The following is a 15,370-nucleotide window of genomic DNA, read 5'->3' on the forward strand; positions in this document are numbered from 1 at the left end:
CCACCTCCCACGTCACCAGTAACCTGTGGATGGCCACAGGACACGCTGCCCCAGGAGGCACTGGTGTTGGAAAGCTAGGATTGCAGCTCTGCAAACTGGCAAGCAGTTTCTGGTATGTGGTCATGTGAATCTATATGATGCCTAGTTCACAAACAGCATTCAGTGTCTAAAATGATATGTAGAAAGGCTGAATTGAAACAGCTGGCCACAGCAGGAAACTGACTACAAGCCCATGAACAACAAATTGTTATACTTAAACTGATGAGTATTGTGTTTTTACATGCAGGGGAAAGTCCTTTTGGGGGTTCTGTCAGAGGTGTCAAAAAACCTTGGTCAGCCTTGGGTACTGTGCATCCTGACTTTGCAGAGGTGGGGGGTGGGGTGGGGTACCATTTGCTGTTCTACCTCGAGCATCAAAATGTATTGGGATGGCCCTGACTACAGCACAAGTCAGTTTCACGTTCATGTACTTTCTCAAATGCATGCAGTGTTAGTTCTTGATTGATTGTCTTACTTTAGGGTTGCCCTATGTCCGGATTTCCCTGAACATATTCGAAATACTGTAGTCGGCAGCAGTGTCCAGTCAGAAATCAGGAAAATGCCTGGGAAAATCCGGACATATAGCAGCCCATGTTGGCAGTGCTGTTTCCCCATAAAAATAGCTCAAAAACAGCATCATTTAAAGTGATTTCCCGCATAAAGCTGAAAAACATTGCCAAAAAAGCTCAACAACTTTTCACTGTTTGAAATATGGAACCCCATTTTATTTCTTCTCACTTCTTTGACCATGAAGGTTTTCCATGATGATCCACAGGATCTGCAGCCTTTGGAAATTGTCCCCCAAAACTATAAACAAATGGAGACTAGAGGTGCATACATATTCGTCGATTATTTTCTTCTTATTAGCTGCTCTCTGTTGTTCAGCTCTGGCCTCAGCACAATGATGTAGCATTTTGGGGTAAAAATGCAACCCAGTAACCCAGCACTGGAGCATAAGATGGAGAAGATCTCCACAGCCACCATGTATTTTCCTTTGGTGCTCAGGTAGGTTGGAACAAAGGACAACCACACACTGCAAAACACCAACATGCTGAAAGTGATGAACTTGGCTTCATTGAAGCTGTCAGGTAACTTCCTGGCTAAGAAAGCCACAGTGAGGCTGACAACTGCAAGGAAGCCCATATAGCCCAGGACACAGTAAAACATGGACTCTGATCCCTCATTACATTCCGCTAAGATTGTCCCACTCAGTGAATGCAGGTCTGTATCTGGAAATGGAGGAGAAGTACCTAGCCAAATCATACAAATGCCAGCTTGAATAAAAGAGCCAGAAAAGACAACTGAGTTTGTCAGCCTTTTCCCTACCCATTTCCTCAAGCTGGCTCCTGGTTTAGCTGCCATGAATGCCAGAACCACAGTGATGGTTTTTGCCAACACAGATGAAAGAGCCACAGAAAAGATGATGCCAAAAGCCATTTGCCGGAGAAGGCAGGTCACGTGTCCAGGCTGTCCAATGAAGAGCAAGGAGCAGAGGAAGCAAAGGAGGAGGGAGATGAGGAGGATGTAGGTGAGGGTTCGGTTGTTGGCTTTGACTATGGGAGTGTCCCTGTGCTTAATAAAAGTTCCAAGCACTAAAGATGTGACCAAAGACAAAGAAGCAGCCAAGATAGCTAAGATGATCCCTAATGTTTCTTCATAAGACAGGTAGCTTAGAACTTTGGGAATGCATTGATTTTGGTCAACATTCGGATGCTGATCTTCTGGACAATTTTCACAGACATCTACATCTGAAAACAGGAAGACAAATATTTCAAGACTTTGTTTAACATCATCAAAATGAAAAACTGAAGAAGCAGCTGCTATATGACGTATAACCAATACAAACTAGATGAAAATGTAGATTGTATATCTTTGACAGTGCTGTTGCCTTCGAAATGTTGTGTTATTGTTGTTGTTTTTTTAAAAAAATAATCTTTACAGATTTTTTTTTATAAAAATGAATGTTATAATTTGAAGCATCTTTCATTAGCATTCTGATTTATTTAGCACAGACGATCTGCCTGGCTCTTTACAGAGCCCTGAGAGAAAGAAGGGTTCTTGCACTGACAAATTTCCAGTATAAAATTCAAGATGGGGGAGGGGGAATGTAGATGACGGAGAGGGTAGGCACAAAAAAATGTATAGCCAGCTGATTACACAAATTTGGGGTTACTTTCACATTTAGCAGGCATCCCCAAACTGCGGCCCTCCAGATGTTTTGGCCTACAACTCCCATGATCCCTAGCTAACAGGACCAGTGGTCAGGCATGATGGGAATTGTAGTCCAAAGCATCTTGAGGGCCGAAGTTTGGGGATGCCTGTTCTAGGTGCTGGTCCAGGACAAGGTTCTAGGTTTTCATTTTGATGCTATCGTCATTATCACATTATGCAGCTACAGTCTCCACAGCGAGTTAGTGGATTCCACTTATCATTGGTTCTGCATCCACCTTGAGTGCAAATTTCAGGCATAAGAGCCTGATCCAGATCAGGAAAGCAGCAGGAAGCAAAAAGTTAAAGCCCCCCCCCCTACAACAGGGTTGCAATTTGTACTCTATTCCCAGAAACACATTGGCAATTTGTGGAACAAAAAACCTGCACTCAAAGACAAATTGTTTAATTACTAATAGCCTTGAAACCACTGAGAATCAGAAAGAATCAGAATATTAGGTTAGGCCATTTTTGTTTTTAACCAATGTGCATTATTTCTCCTACCCTTCTGGCCAGAAATCATCCCTTCTGGACAAGGAACACAATCATAGCAGCAAAATTTCTCTCCCTCCTTCTCTTTCCTTCTGTAACCAGGATAGCAGTTCTCGTTGCACACAGAAAGTGGCAGTACCTGTCCATAAACGAAATGGTAATTAGCATCAAGAAAGCAAATCTTGAGGAGGTGTTTGTTTCATTGGGATCTAAGAACCTCACTGCTTTAATTAGTCCAATACCAACATTATTAAGTTAATGCATCTCATGTTCTTTTACTTCTTTTACAAACAAGTGAAGGAACTATGGTTTCACAACTGTTCCTCAGCAGAAATCAAGCCTCAAGAAGAAGACTGAATGGGCTAAAACTGAACTTTTGGCAATTAGTCGGTCGATTCATGTTTGCAGCTGTTTCTTACATGGTCAAAGTTCCTATGCCAGACAATCTGGTCATCATTAATTATTAGTTCTTTGCCTGCAGGAGCGTGAGGTTCCAGTCGTCCAACTTTTACTCTAACAAAAGAGCTATTTGGGAAAGTCACCCAGTTGGTAACATCAAAACCAGCAACTAATTCTCTATTTTCGTCAAACTGTATATTGTCTCCAGCACTGTTGTTGAACAAAATGCTTCTCAAAAAGTGATTAATCTAGGATGAACAAGAAAACAAAGGAAGAACTTGTTGAAATCTTTACAGTGAAGTTTATATAAAGTCCTGGCTTAATTTTTATTTTGCTAGAAAACTGGCTTGAGATGGAAGTATGAACAACAGCAAATACACACACATATTTATTGGTTTCTTTTAATTTACATTCATAGAATTAAATTATAACATCTCAGTTCTCCTATGGCTAAACTTGATTCATTCGTATTCCTTTTATACTTGATTTCCCTCCCCTTCTTACTTGGGTCCTCAGTTTTCCTTATTTGAATGGCTCTCTTAACACATCTACTGGGACGCGGGTGGTGCTGTGGGTTAAACCACAGAGCCTAGGGCTTGCTGATCAGAAGGTCAGCGGTTCGAATCCCTGCGACGGGGCGAGCTCCCGTTGTTCAGTCCCCGCTCCTGCCAACCTAGCATTTCGAAAGCACGTCAAAAGTGCATGTAGATAAATAGGAACCGCTACAGAGTGGAGGTAAACGGTATTTCCGTGTGCTGCTCTGGTTTGCCAGAAGCAGCTTTGTCATGCTGGCAAAGCTGTACGCCGGCTCCCTTGGCCAATAATGCGAGATGAGCGCCGCAACCCCCAGAGTCGGTCACGACTGGATCTAATGGTCAGGGGTTCCTTTACCTTTACCTTAACACATCTATGAGTTTGTTTTCCTCTTTTTCCACTATATTTTAGTATTTTTTCTTACAGAAGTTATTCTAAACCAGTCAAAATTTCAATTTATCCATGATAATCTTTCAAATATTGTTTGAATATGCCCAGTCAACTTGTCCATCTCCGCATACTCCATTAATTTGATCAACCAATCTTTTTTGTGGGTAAACATTCCCTTTTCCAGTTCTGTGCAATCATAACTCTTGCTGCAGTGGTGGCGTACATAAATACTTTCTTTAAATCTTTTGGAATCTCATTTTCCACAATCCCCAATAGGAATGCTTCTGGGTTTTTTGAGAATGAGATTTTAAACATCATTTTTATTTCATTATAAATTAGATCCCCAAACTCCCTCATCTTTCTGCATGTCCACCAAATGTGATATGTTGTACCCACCGCTTCATTGCATTTCCAACATTTATCTGAGGTGTTTTTTTAAAAAAAATACTGTACATTAAGGCAAGTCTGCTTGGTGTTAGATACCATCTATAGAAAACCTTCATATAGTTTTCCTTAATTGTATAACAAGAACAACAGCAATTTGATCATTAAACTGACATTAGTTAAACACATTCATTTGGAAAATGTGTTAGCATGATTTTGGAGGATTTATTTTCTGCAGAGTTTGAGATCAGAGTTCCGTCCTTGCCTAGATAATATTTTGCCCTACTTCTTTTTAAAGTACAAATGTGTGTTCAGTTACCTCCCATGACTGTACCTTCTGAAACATCAGCCTATGTCCTTTTTTTAAGCTCCCTTTTTTGGATCTGGATACATATGTGGCATGCAATGCATGTGCCACAGCATAGACAGAATTGTAGACATTGTAGCTATGGCCAATCATGTTCATTTCAAACAAAACTGCAGGGATGCTCTCCAGCTTCTCTTCCTCAGTGCAGGTTTGACTGTACTCATCAGAATGTTCCAATCTACAGCCAAATGCTTGCTCCCAGAAATCCTGGATGAACCCATCTTCTTTAGACCAGGAAGGTCTTACCATTTGAAGAAATGTTTGGAATCCTGGTGGCTCAATGGAGTGAACTGTGAAGGATAAAGCACCATGGAAGGGGGTTGTATCCCAGATCCTTTGAGCGGATAAAGACGCAAATTCCCACTGAGATGTAACAACCCATACTTTACCGAGAGGTGGAAAGTCAGACATTTCTGCTGTAAACAGCAGCATTCTCAAAACTTGCATAGCTGGAGGTTCCCCATATACAAGACAGACATTGACTTTCCTGTCCGTGAGGACTGGATACTGATCTAGCAGAGTTACCAGTGCGTCTAACATTTCGTGAATGTAAGTTCGCTTTGGAGTTCTTAATATGAAAGCATAGCAGATGCCATTCTGGGAAAGCATGGGCACCACTGTCTGCAAAAAGCTCTCTCCATTGTCATCATCCACAGCAATGAGTCCAATCCAGGTCCATGCAAAATGCTCAAGTAAGTGGGCAATCCCTTGGTACTGGTAGGCTTCATTTGGCACCATCTGGTTCAAGAAAGGGAATAGCGTTTTGTCACCTTGGGCTGGAGAAAATGATCCATAAGTTAGCTGAAAGAAATAGGTTAGAATCTTTCAGTTGGGTTACAAGAACATGTTTCCTTATTCATTTTCAACCATCTATGCTCTGCTTTGCTACCTAGAAGATGATAAAAACTGGCCTCTTTTTTAAATGAAGATTTGTTTATTTAAAGTACTCATATGCTGCCTTTCAGGGAAAAGCTCTCCCAACACAATTGATAAAACATAAAACTGCAAAAATCCAGTTTGTATCAGGAGCAAACCAGCCGTAAATCACATGAAAGAAGTGGAGTTAACTCTTTATTATGAGAAAAAACAGGATCTGCACAGTACAGCTACTCTTCTTTGGTAGGTCTTGCCCCTGTGAGACCTTCAGTCATGGAGAATGAAGGTCCCTGCTTTCCCAACACAGCTACCTTCGCTTTTTATGTGTCTTGAAGAATACAAAATTCAGCCATTCAGGTCAGAATCTACAACTACAGATGGATAATTTTCTATTCCTTGAAGATCAACCTTGCATTTTTAGGGTTACATTCACTTCAACCACCAGCTAGGACCTCTGCTTTGGGAAGCCAGTCCAGAGCTTTGATGCCATAAGAGAAAAGGAGCTTTGCCTCAGGTCCATCTGCCTTTCATCCTGCAATGAGGAGGCCTGAAACAGAGTCTCTAGTGAATTGTTCAAACAAGATCATGGAAGAAGGTGGTCCTTAAGGCTTCATGAAAATTTGTAAAATCCCAGGAAACAAAACTGATCCTTTTAACACCCATAGATCCATGGCCACAGGGTGGAAGAGCAGTTTCCCAGCACCACCTTCTGTGACTGCTGCATCAGAAAAAACTGAGAGATCCAGGAGATCAGATAAGGTCTCATCCCCTCTGTCATAATTCTGGTGTAGATCATCTACAAGAGTGATCAGGGTCATTTCAGTCACAATTCCAGGGAAATGGATAAACATTTTAAGAATTAGTTTTATCATTGGATGACTGGATTATGTGCCACAGATTAGAAATATCCATAGCCTTTGCATATGGCCTACCTGTGGAGTCTTGTAGGTGGTATAGATGGTAGCCATATTGGCAGTGGTTTCAGAAACAAGCCCTCCAATTGCAGCAATTAAATGGTTCTGAGTATCACACTTGAAGTTGGGAACAAACCTATGTGGTGTGGAAAGCAGGCTGAGGGTGGCTTTAAAGGTTGTCTTTGCAACGTAGTAGCTGTTGAGGACATGGAAGCCCAAAGTGACATTTGGTAGGAGGTTGGGATTCTCATTGATCTCTTTTATGGCAAATGCCAAGGCCAGGATGTGCTGGTATTTCTTTGGCACTGAACTGCAATGAGAATTACTAGTGGTTTAGCCAAACAATGTTTAAAAATGTATTTGCAGGCTTTTGTAGAACAGTAGAGTTGTGAACCTTTGATGTGCCTGCTTTAACTGTGCTTTTTATAGCTTTTTGTTCTGCGGCAGCTAGCATCTAATAATGCCGTGGAAATAGCTACTTGTTATTTTCTATCTGTTTGAGGGCACTTAACTTACTACAAGAGCAGGCTAGACACACAAACACACACACCACCTAATTTCACAACTCCTTTTTTAATGAACTGAACTTAATGAATAAATGGAAGAGATGGAGGAGACAGAGATAGAGGAAGGAGTTGAGAGAAGTATTGTAGAGGTGTAAAAGACCCTGGAAATAATTTAACTCAGCCTACTGCCCATTGCACATAATATATTTGATTACAGTATCAGACAGCCTTTACCGTTAGGAGGTTTCGACTGGTATTTAGCCAAAAGTTTGCTTCTCTACAAATTTGAGCCTGCCTTTGAGCTACAGAGAATAAGGTTGCTTCATCTCCTGCATAAAAGCTTTTCAGATACTTGAAGTCAGCTGTCATGCTTCTCTATAATCTTCTGGCCAGAGGTGCCAACTTCAATAAAATATGAACGGGGTGGGGTGTGGGATGGGGAGACAGGTAATTGATCACATGATGCAGTGCACACACCATTTGAATTTTTTCAGTTATTTCCCCCCCCTAGTTATTTTTGGGTTGGTTCCTATGCTTCAGGCTAAAAATACCCAGCTCTTTCAAGTGTTCCCAGCAAAACAGATGCTGGTTAGGAAAGGTCAGGGAGCCTTGTGTGGCTCAGAGTGGAGAGGAGGTGAGGCAAGTGAGAGGGGTCCATTGGGGGGCAGTGTTCCAGGGACAGCTGGGGGGGGGAGGAATGTGTAGAGAGGCAGGTCTCTAGTGTTGGTGCAGTGTTTTGTTTTACTGTTAGGCCTATGCATAAACCTCTCACCGTCCTGTTTGCCCTCCTCTGGACCATAGCTGCCAAGTTATCCCTTTTTTACAGGGATTTCCCCTTATGCTGAATAGGCTTCCTCGCGAGAAAAGGGAAAACTTGGCAGCTATGCTCTGGACACACTCCATTTCGTCAATGTTCTTAAAGTACAAGAACGGTGCATCAAAGAGTAATTAAAGACAGGCTCTTCTGCATCAGCCCCTTAAAAATGCACAGGGTCTGTAAGAGAAATTCTTCATAAAATGTGCCAGATGGTAAAGGAAAAAAGCAGGACAAATAAAATAAAATGGCAGAACAAACTAAATGTCCCCTGGAACACTACTTTTTACCCTGAAGACTAGACCAAGTGTTTCTCAAGTACCATAGTACTTAAATGGTTTTCTGCTCAGTTATTTTATCTTATTTTATATTCAGTGATTTTAAGCTTAAATGATTTTCTGCTCTCAGTTATCACGAGCGGGACATTTTTGCAGAAGGAAAACGAAGGGAGAAAGTATTTCCTTACATCGGTTTGTCAATCATAATCTGTCTTGGCTGTTCCTTGAAAGAGGGAGTCTCATAAAAGAAGAAGATGTGAGCAGCAATGTCACCGATTACAAGGTCTCCTGGGTGATAAAATTCATGAGGAATAGGGATTGGGTCGGTGTATATGCTGCAATTAATAGAATGTGCATTGTATATACTATGACACAGTAGAAAAAGCAGCAACACTAATGGCAGCGCCGTCTGGAAGGCAAAACATCCCCTCCATATGTGAAGCCCCATGTTTCCATCTATGAAATATTATCTGTCCTGCATCAGTTTTGTCAGGTTATAGAAGGAAACACTGGCCAGTTAAGACTCTCTTCTGTCTGCCATAGTGCCCTTGTTTCCATTTTGTTACCTCTTGTCAGTCAGTGCCTCAACACAGTGTATTCTCTTCATTTTTTCCACATTTTCCACTCAGGATGATTGGGCGTTCAGGCCCAGTGTAGGTTCCTTTTGAAACAATTCTCACTGATAGCTTTGTACCTACAGTTGTAATCAAATTTGCTTAAGTCACAGGTATGTATTTCTGTGTTCTAGACCATGGGGGTATCAACTTGAAAAAACAAGCCTAAAATATAAAGGGGAAAGAACCACACAAAATGCTGTCTGCCCCTGGATTTGGTTCTTAACATCAGGTGTTGCTTTTTTTAAATAGCATCCTTCAGGTGTGGATAATGTTGGCCTTGCGAATAATTTACTGACATCAGGTGGTCGATACGAGAACAGTAATTTTGACAATGATAGGGTACATAATCAAATCTCCAGAGTTCTGGCCTTTGCTGTAGGATTCCTTCTCCACCTTCTGAAATTTTCTTCATTCAAATAGCATTTGGCTTGTCAGGTACAGGCTGCCTCTGGTCAATTCAAGGGACAATATTGACCAGAGGAAGCTTGTACCTGACAGGCCAAATGCTATTTGGGCAGCCCAGGTTGACAGGGACTGATGGGAATTGCAGTCACCTGGAGGGCCGCAGGTAGGGGAAACAACTTGGGCCCCAGGTTATGGGTGGCCAGTGTGTGTGACATCACATTACGACATGACCTCATGACGTCACCCCTGCCCCCTGGCCTTGGAACCTGACTTTTGGTGCCACCGGAAGTCAGGTTATGAGACCCTGTGAGTCTTCAGAAGTTGTGGGGGGCCCCTGCAGTGTGGGTGCTGAGCATCCAGAACAAAAAAATTGTGGGTGAAGCCCCTATAGTTGGTGCCCCTGGCCACAAGATCCCTCACCTCTGCTTTAGAGCAACACTGGGAAATATTATAATGGCAATAGACACAAACAACTTGGTGCTGCTTAGAACATTGCTGCCTGGGCTGAGGGAAAATGACTAAAACATCCCAAAGCAGTGGCAAGGTAAGGTGCTTGAAGAATGAGTGGGAAAGGTGGAGTCAGTGTCATTCCCCTTCCTTAGGTGCCCCCCTTGATAGATTTCCTCCAGGCCTGGCTCTAGGTGCACTCCCGATGGTGTGGGGTGCCAGGGGGGGGGGCGCTGCGCGGCGAAGCCTCGCAGAAGCCATGCTGCGCGCTTTGAGGGCGGGGGCGCCGGAGCCTCAGTGGCAGGGCGCCTGACCTGCTCGAGACAGCCCTGATTTCCTCCATCCCCTGTTATTCTCAAATGGGCCAGCAATTATTTAATAAACAAGTGCACACAGGCCCAGCCCCCTGGCACTGACACCTGTTCCGGTATCTGAGTTTGCAAGCCACCATTTCAATGTCACACAATGCCCCTGACATAGTGTCACTGCAGGTATACGTGAGCACTTGGCTGGCGGTCCCCTCAAAGCTGGCCTTGTGTGCACATATTGTTTGACCCCCTCCATTTTCTCCACACCATTCAGCTCTGCCCTGATTGCTTCTATGGCTGCCGTCAGTTACCAGCTGTGATGCTTGCCAGTGGATGTTATTAAACAAAAGTGTGTGAGAGGCAGCAGTTGTGCCCAAGGAACCAGAGAGTTGCAGGACTACCACTCTTTTCCTTCCTGAACATGTTGGCTGGGGCTAATGCAAGCCATAGTCCAGTAACATCTGGTCAGCCACAGTTTAGCTACTTCTGCTGTAAATTTCGGGGGGGGGGGGGGAGATGTACAGCTCCACCTTGCCCTCCAATCCCCCCCCCAAGTAGGGTTGCCAGACTCAATATAGGACAGGACTTCTGTGCCTTTAATTGCCCTGCTCTCTTTTGAGTCTAGAAACCTTAAAGAGCTGGTTTCTCTTTAAGGTTTCCAGACTCAAAAGAGAGCAGGGCAAATTAAAGGCACAGAAGTCCTGTCCTATATTGAGTCTGGCAACCCTACCCCCAAAGGATAGAAATCAACAAAGGAAACAGAAGGAGGAGGAACGGGTAAGCATAATGGCTTAAATCAGGCATCCCCAAACTGCGGCCCTCCAGATGTTTTGGCCTACAACTCCCATGATCCCTAGCTAACAGGACCAGTGGTCAGGGATGATGGGGATTGTAGTCCAAAACATCTGGAGGGCCAAAGTCTCTAGGGATGCCTGGCTTAAATGATAGTGGCAATCTGTCCATCTCAGTGACTGCTTTTAATCACTACCCTCTATGTACCCCATGAGCTGGTGTGCTGATATGTTAAGAGATTCAGAAGTGTTACCAGAGGCGTGTGTGTGTGTGTGTGTGTGTGTGTGTGTGTGAGAGAGAGAGAGAGAGAGAGAGAGATTGCAAACATAGCAATCCTATGTTGTGTTGTGGGATAAGGTGGAGGGATCTTAAGTCAACAACCCTGGAAAATCAGGGTCAAAATCACCACTCAAGCCAAATAACAAAGTCATGGACCAATAAATGACTAAATGAAAAAAATTGTGATAAGGTACATGTAAAATGGAGGACTTAATATAATGCAGGGATCCCCAACCTTTGGCCCTCCAGATGTTTTGGACTACAATTCCCATCATCCCTGACCACTGGTCTCCCATGTAACTGGAGCTCTTCTGCAGTCTTGATTGCATGGAAGCCTGTGGGTAAGCAGCTATTAATATACAGTAGCCATCCCCAAACTTCGGCCCTCCAGATGTTTTGGACTACAGTTCCCATCATCCCTGACCACTGGTCCTCTTAGCTAGGGATCATGGGAGTTGTAGGCCAAAACATCTGGAGGGCCGCAGTTTGGGGGTGCCTGATATAATGCAATACAACTATATATGTCAACCAATGCATGATTTGTTTGTTTTTAAAAGTTCACTGACTGAGAAAGAAAACATGCAGGAAATATTCTACATCAAATTTTTAGGTCTTTATGTGTATAGGCACTTATCTAAGATTTTATTCTTTAAGCTGTTGTTGTACACTGTTTTACATGTATATTTTACTCTTGTGAAAGCTGTCCCAGTTGTGAGCTTTTCGAGCTGGTCTTTGAGCGTAATAAATTATGATGATACATCAAAGTGTGACACAGCCTAAGGAGTTTAACTTGACCTGGTGGAGATATGATTAAGAATTACAAGCGTCCCCTGACCGACCGCTGGGGTCAGTAACACCTGCTGGAGGTGCAAGGAAGAAGTAGGTACCTTCCTACACATCTGGTGGTGTTGCAAAGAAATTAAGAAGTTCTGGGATGAGATATACCAAGAATTAAAAAAAATAGTGAGATACTCCTTTAAAAAAGAGCCGGAAATTTTCCTCTTGAGTATGTTGAAGGAAGACATAAAACCAAAAGACAGATGCGTGCTAATGCATGCAACAACAGCGGGTAGACTCCTAGTCGCCAAAAATTGGAAGAGCAAAAAAATACCAAATAAAGAAGAGTGGTTGACCAAATTAATAAATTATCAAAATTTAGCAATCAAAGTTGGAATATCTAAAGGTTTAAGCGAAGAAAAAGCAGGAGAAGAGTGGAAACCGCTCAAGATTTATCTACAAAAACAAGTGGAAAAGGCACAACTAATAGCGGACTTATGAGGGTCACAATATTAAGAAAACAAATTAAATTAGAGAGAGGTATGCGGTCTATTAGTGAAACCTAAATCAGAATATAGGAGTGGTTGGAAGTCACGATATGGTGGAGGGGGGAGAGGGTGGGGGGATAGTAGATTTTAACAATGCGTAATGCTACAGTGGTCGAAATATATATGCTCTTTTTTTGTTTTTTGTTTTCTCTCTTCTTCCTTTTTTTCTTTTCTTTTTCTTTTCCTTTTCTTCCCCTCTTTCTTTATCTCTCTTCTTTCTTTCCTTTTTCCCCTTCTTCTTTTTTAAATTGCATTTGTTATGTTATGTTAAGATATATTAAGTTATGTTATGTTATACTATGTTAAAAAATTGTTATGTTTGTTAGGTTTTCTTAAGTTAGAATTCATTTTCCCCCCCTTTTTTACTCCTTTTTTTTTCATTTGAAGTAATTTTTGGGTTGACATTATTATTTTTTGTTTTGTGTAGTTATGTTTGTTATATCTGCTATCTATACTTTTTTCTTTTTACATGTTGAATTTTAAAGATTTTCAATAAAGATTATTTTAATTAAAAAAAAAGAATTACAAGCGTCAGAAATATACCCCATGAGCATGCACAGAGTGCACTTGCCTCCCCTATGTTTGTACTTAACAAGGTGATTCCACAACAGTAACTTCTGCCTGCAATGTAAACTTTTTTTTTATCTCCAGTGAACCACATGATACATGGAAACACTGTAATTCTTTAACCAAAATGCCAAGGGAGAAAACTTATTAAATACTATTAAGGATACCACATTGCGCTCCCTTCGCTTCTACAAAAAATGGGGCATTTAGTGCACTTAGATTGTGGAAGTCTTTGCCTATTATGTAATGTTAAGCAGGCAGCATCAGTAATTTGTTCCAAAAGCCTATTTAAGACAATTCTGTTTATATAGCTCAACCACCAGTTATTGTGTATCACTGTCAAGACTTTTACTAAGCATTCTGATGCGGCTTTATGGCTGAGATGCCCACCACCGAGATACTTTGTTTCTTGTGCAGTGTATAAGCCTATACAGTATAAATAAATAAATCAGAAGATTTTTGAATATCCCATTTCTAAATTGATTGTGCCCCTATAAGGTGGGACCTCTTCTGACTAGTTTGCCAGGGTGTCTGGATGAAAGACTGACTATCAGATAAGGTCCAACAGATCACCAAACAGGTGACTTCACCTTTCCTAACTGGCATGCCCATATAAGGCTGACTATCTTAGTTAAATTGGAGAAATTGCATATTTTGTGTACTGCTATTTGCTTTATGTATTTTGACCTGAATGGGTCTTATGACCATAATAAAGGTATTGATTGATGGACTGGCTAATGGAAAGAAATGATTCACTGCCTCACTACCATTTTGCTTGCATTAACTTGGAGTAGACCTCAGCCATGATGGTGCAAATGAGCCATTTTAGGGAGCAGCACCAAGTACTTCTGAAAAAATGGACAAGCACGTGGTCAGAGACCACTGAGATAATAGACAGTGTCCCCATGTCATGAGGAAGTGGCTTTATCAGCACACATACTCTACCTATCTTGTAATCTTCCTAACGGCTCTAACTTGTGTCATATGAGCTGTACTGTGGCTTTATAGCACCATGAAGCTACATTTGGAAGGCAAAGAGGGAGGATCCTCATTTGTCACAATACAGTCCCTTCAGTTTGGGTCAGGGTTTCCAGATAGGGGAAAGCCTCAAAGATATCCAATGCTCCAGTCAACTTGCATTACCTGACACAGTTCTTGTTCAACTGTGGACATACTGTGGGGCGTGAGGATGGAGAACCCACAGCATGTTACATTTCTGCTAGTTGCTTTCATTGTGTCGTCTGCTCAAGGGACTGCCAAGGTAAGTCCTATGTCCTTCCCCGCTTTGTGTGGCTTTCAATGAACAAAGAATGATTAATTAGAGGAGGTGCAGGGAACCTTTGCCCCCCCCCATATGTTGCTGAACTACAACTCCCATCATTCCTGGCTACAGGCCACATTTGCTTGGGAGTTGTAGTTCAGCAGCATCTGAAGGGCCATAGATTCCCCACTCCTGAATAAGAAAGCTAGGCCAAGGGAACACCCAAGGGTTGCCCCAAGTTTGGAAGGAATATACTGTGGTCAATCTTGGCAGTGCTAAGGAGATGGCTATGGGCACTTAGGCCTTGTGAGAAAGCCCATGGGTTCAGCAAAAGTTCCCTATATCTTGCCATTGGATTAATATGTGATCAAATGCTTGCTCTTCCAGATTCTTATTCTGTTTTACTCACAACTGATTCTTAAAGACAGTGAAATGGAGAGACAAACAGAATTTAGAAAGAGAATGGAGAATGCAATTGTGAGCTGTCTCGGGTTATATTTCCCACTCCTCTTTTTTGCATTATATGACTACTGACCAAACTAAGTGAATAATCTTTTTTTGTTTTTTGAAGCTGTCTGGGTGGTGTGGTTAGGAATGAGCAGGCTGTCTAGCGGGATTTTTTTCAAGTCAAATATTCACCACCTATATGCTGCTGCCATGCCCCCACTTTTCTCAGAGAAGGGAGATATAGGACAGGCACCCCCAAACTTCGGCCCTCCAGATGTTTTGGACTACAATTCCCATCATCCCTGACCAATGGTCTTGTTAGCTAGGGATCATGGGAGTTGTAGGCCAAAACATCTGGAGGGCCGCAGTTTGGGGGTGCCTGATATAGGAGTTGATAGTGGAGGGTAGAAGCCTAGAAGTCTAACCTCAGCTGCACCTGGTGCTTCACACATCATTTCCTAATGGAATACACATCATAGTGCTGAATTACAAGCCCCTGGTTCTTGGCAGGAAATTGCATGCAGGGCACATAATTTGGAAAAACAGAGCAGCAGCAAGGTACATTGAGTGCACATTATTTATTTCTTTAAAACATTTGTATCGCTCCTTTAATCTGAAGATCTCTGGATGAAGTACACAACTTCAGTAAATTAATCAAATCACATCTAGAAAACCCATAAAAATATATGGCCACAGGTATATATGGCCACAGGTATATATG

The 15,370-nt window shown here is 42.2% G+C and overlaps 1 protein-coding gene across 1 annotated transcript in view; it reads right to left on the reverse strand.

Annotated features, from left to right (window-relative positions):
• Positions 1-888: 888 nt before the first annotated feature.
• LOC132592945 (vomeronasal type-2 receptor 116-like) overlaps positions 889-15,370 on the reverse strand; it is a 33,258-nt gene continuing 18,776 nt past the window's right edge. The window contains exons 3-6 of the mRNA XM_088654660.1: positions 6,622-6,928; positions 3,159-3,386; positions 2,752-2,878; positions 889-1,787 (exon numbers count right to left, since the gene is read on the reverse strand). Of these exons, the coding sequence (XP_088510786.1) occupies positions 889-1,787; positions 2,752-2,878; positions 3,159-3,386; positions 6,622-6,928 (1,561 nt within the window). The remainder of the gene's footprint in view (positions 1,788-2,751; positions 2,879-3,158; positions 3,387-6,621; positions 6,929-15,370) is intronic.

This window comes from Zootoca vivipara, chromosome 12 (genome assembly GCF_965207765.1).
Source record: "Zootoca vivipara chromosome 12, rZooViv2.hap1.1, whole genome shotgun sequence".
In the NCBI taxonomy this organism is placed as follows: domain Eukaryota; kingdom Metazoa; phylum Chordata; class Lepidosauria; order Squamata; family Lacertidae; genus Zootoca; species Zootoca vivipara.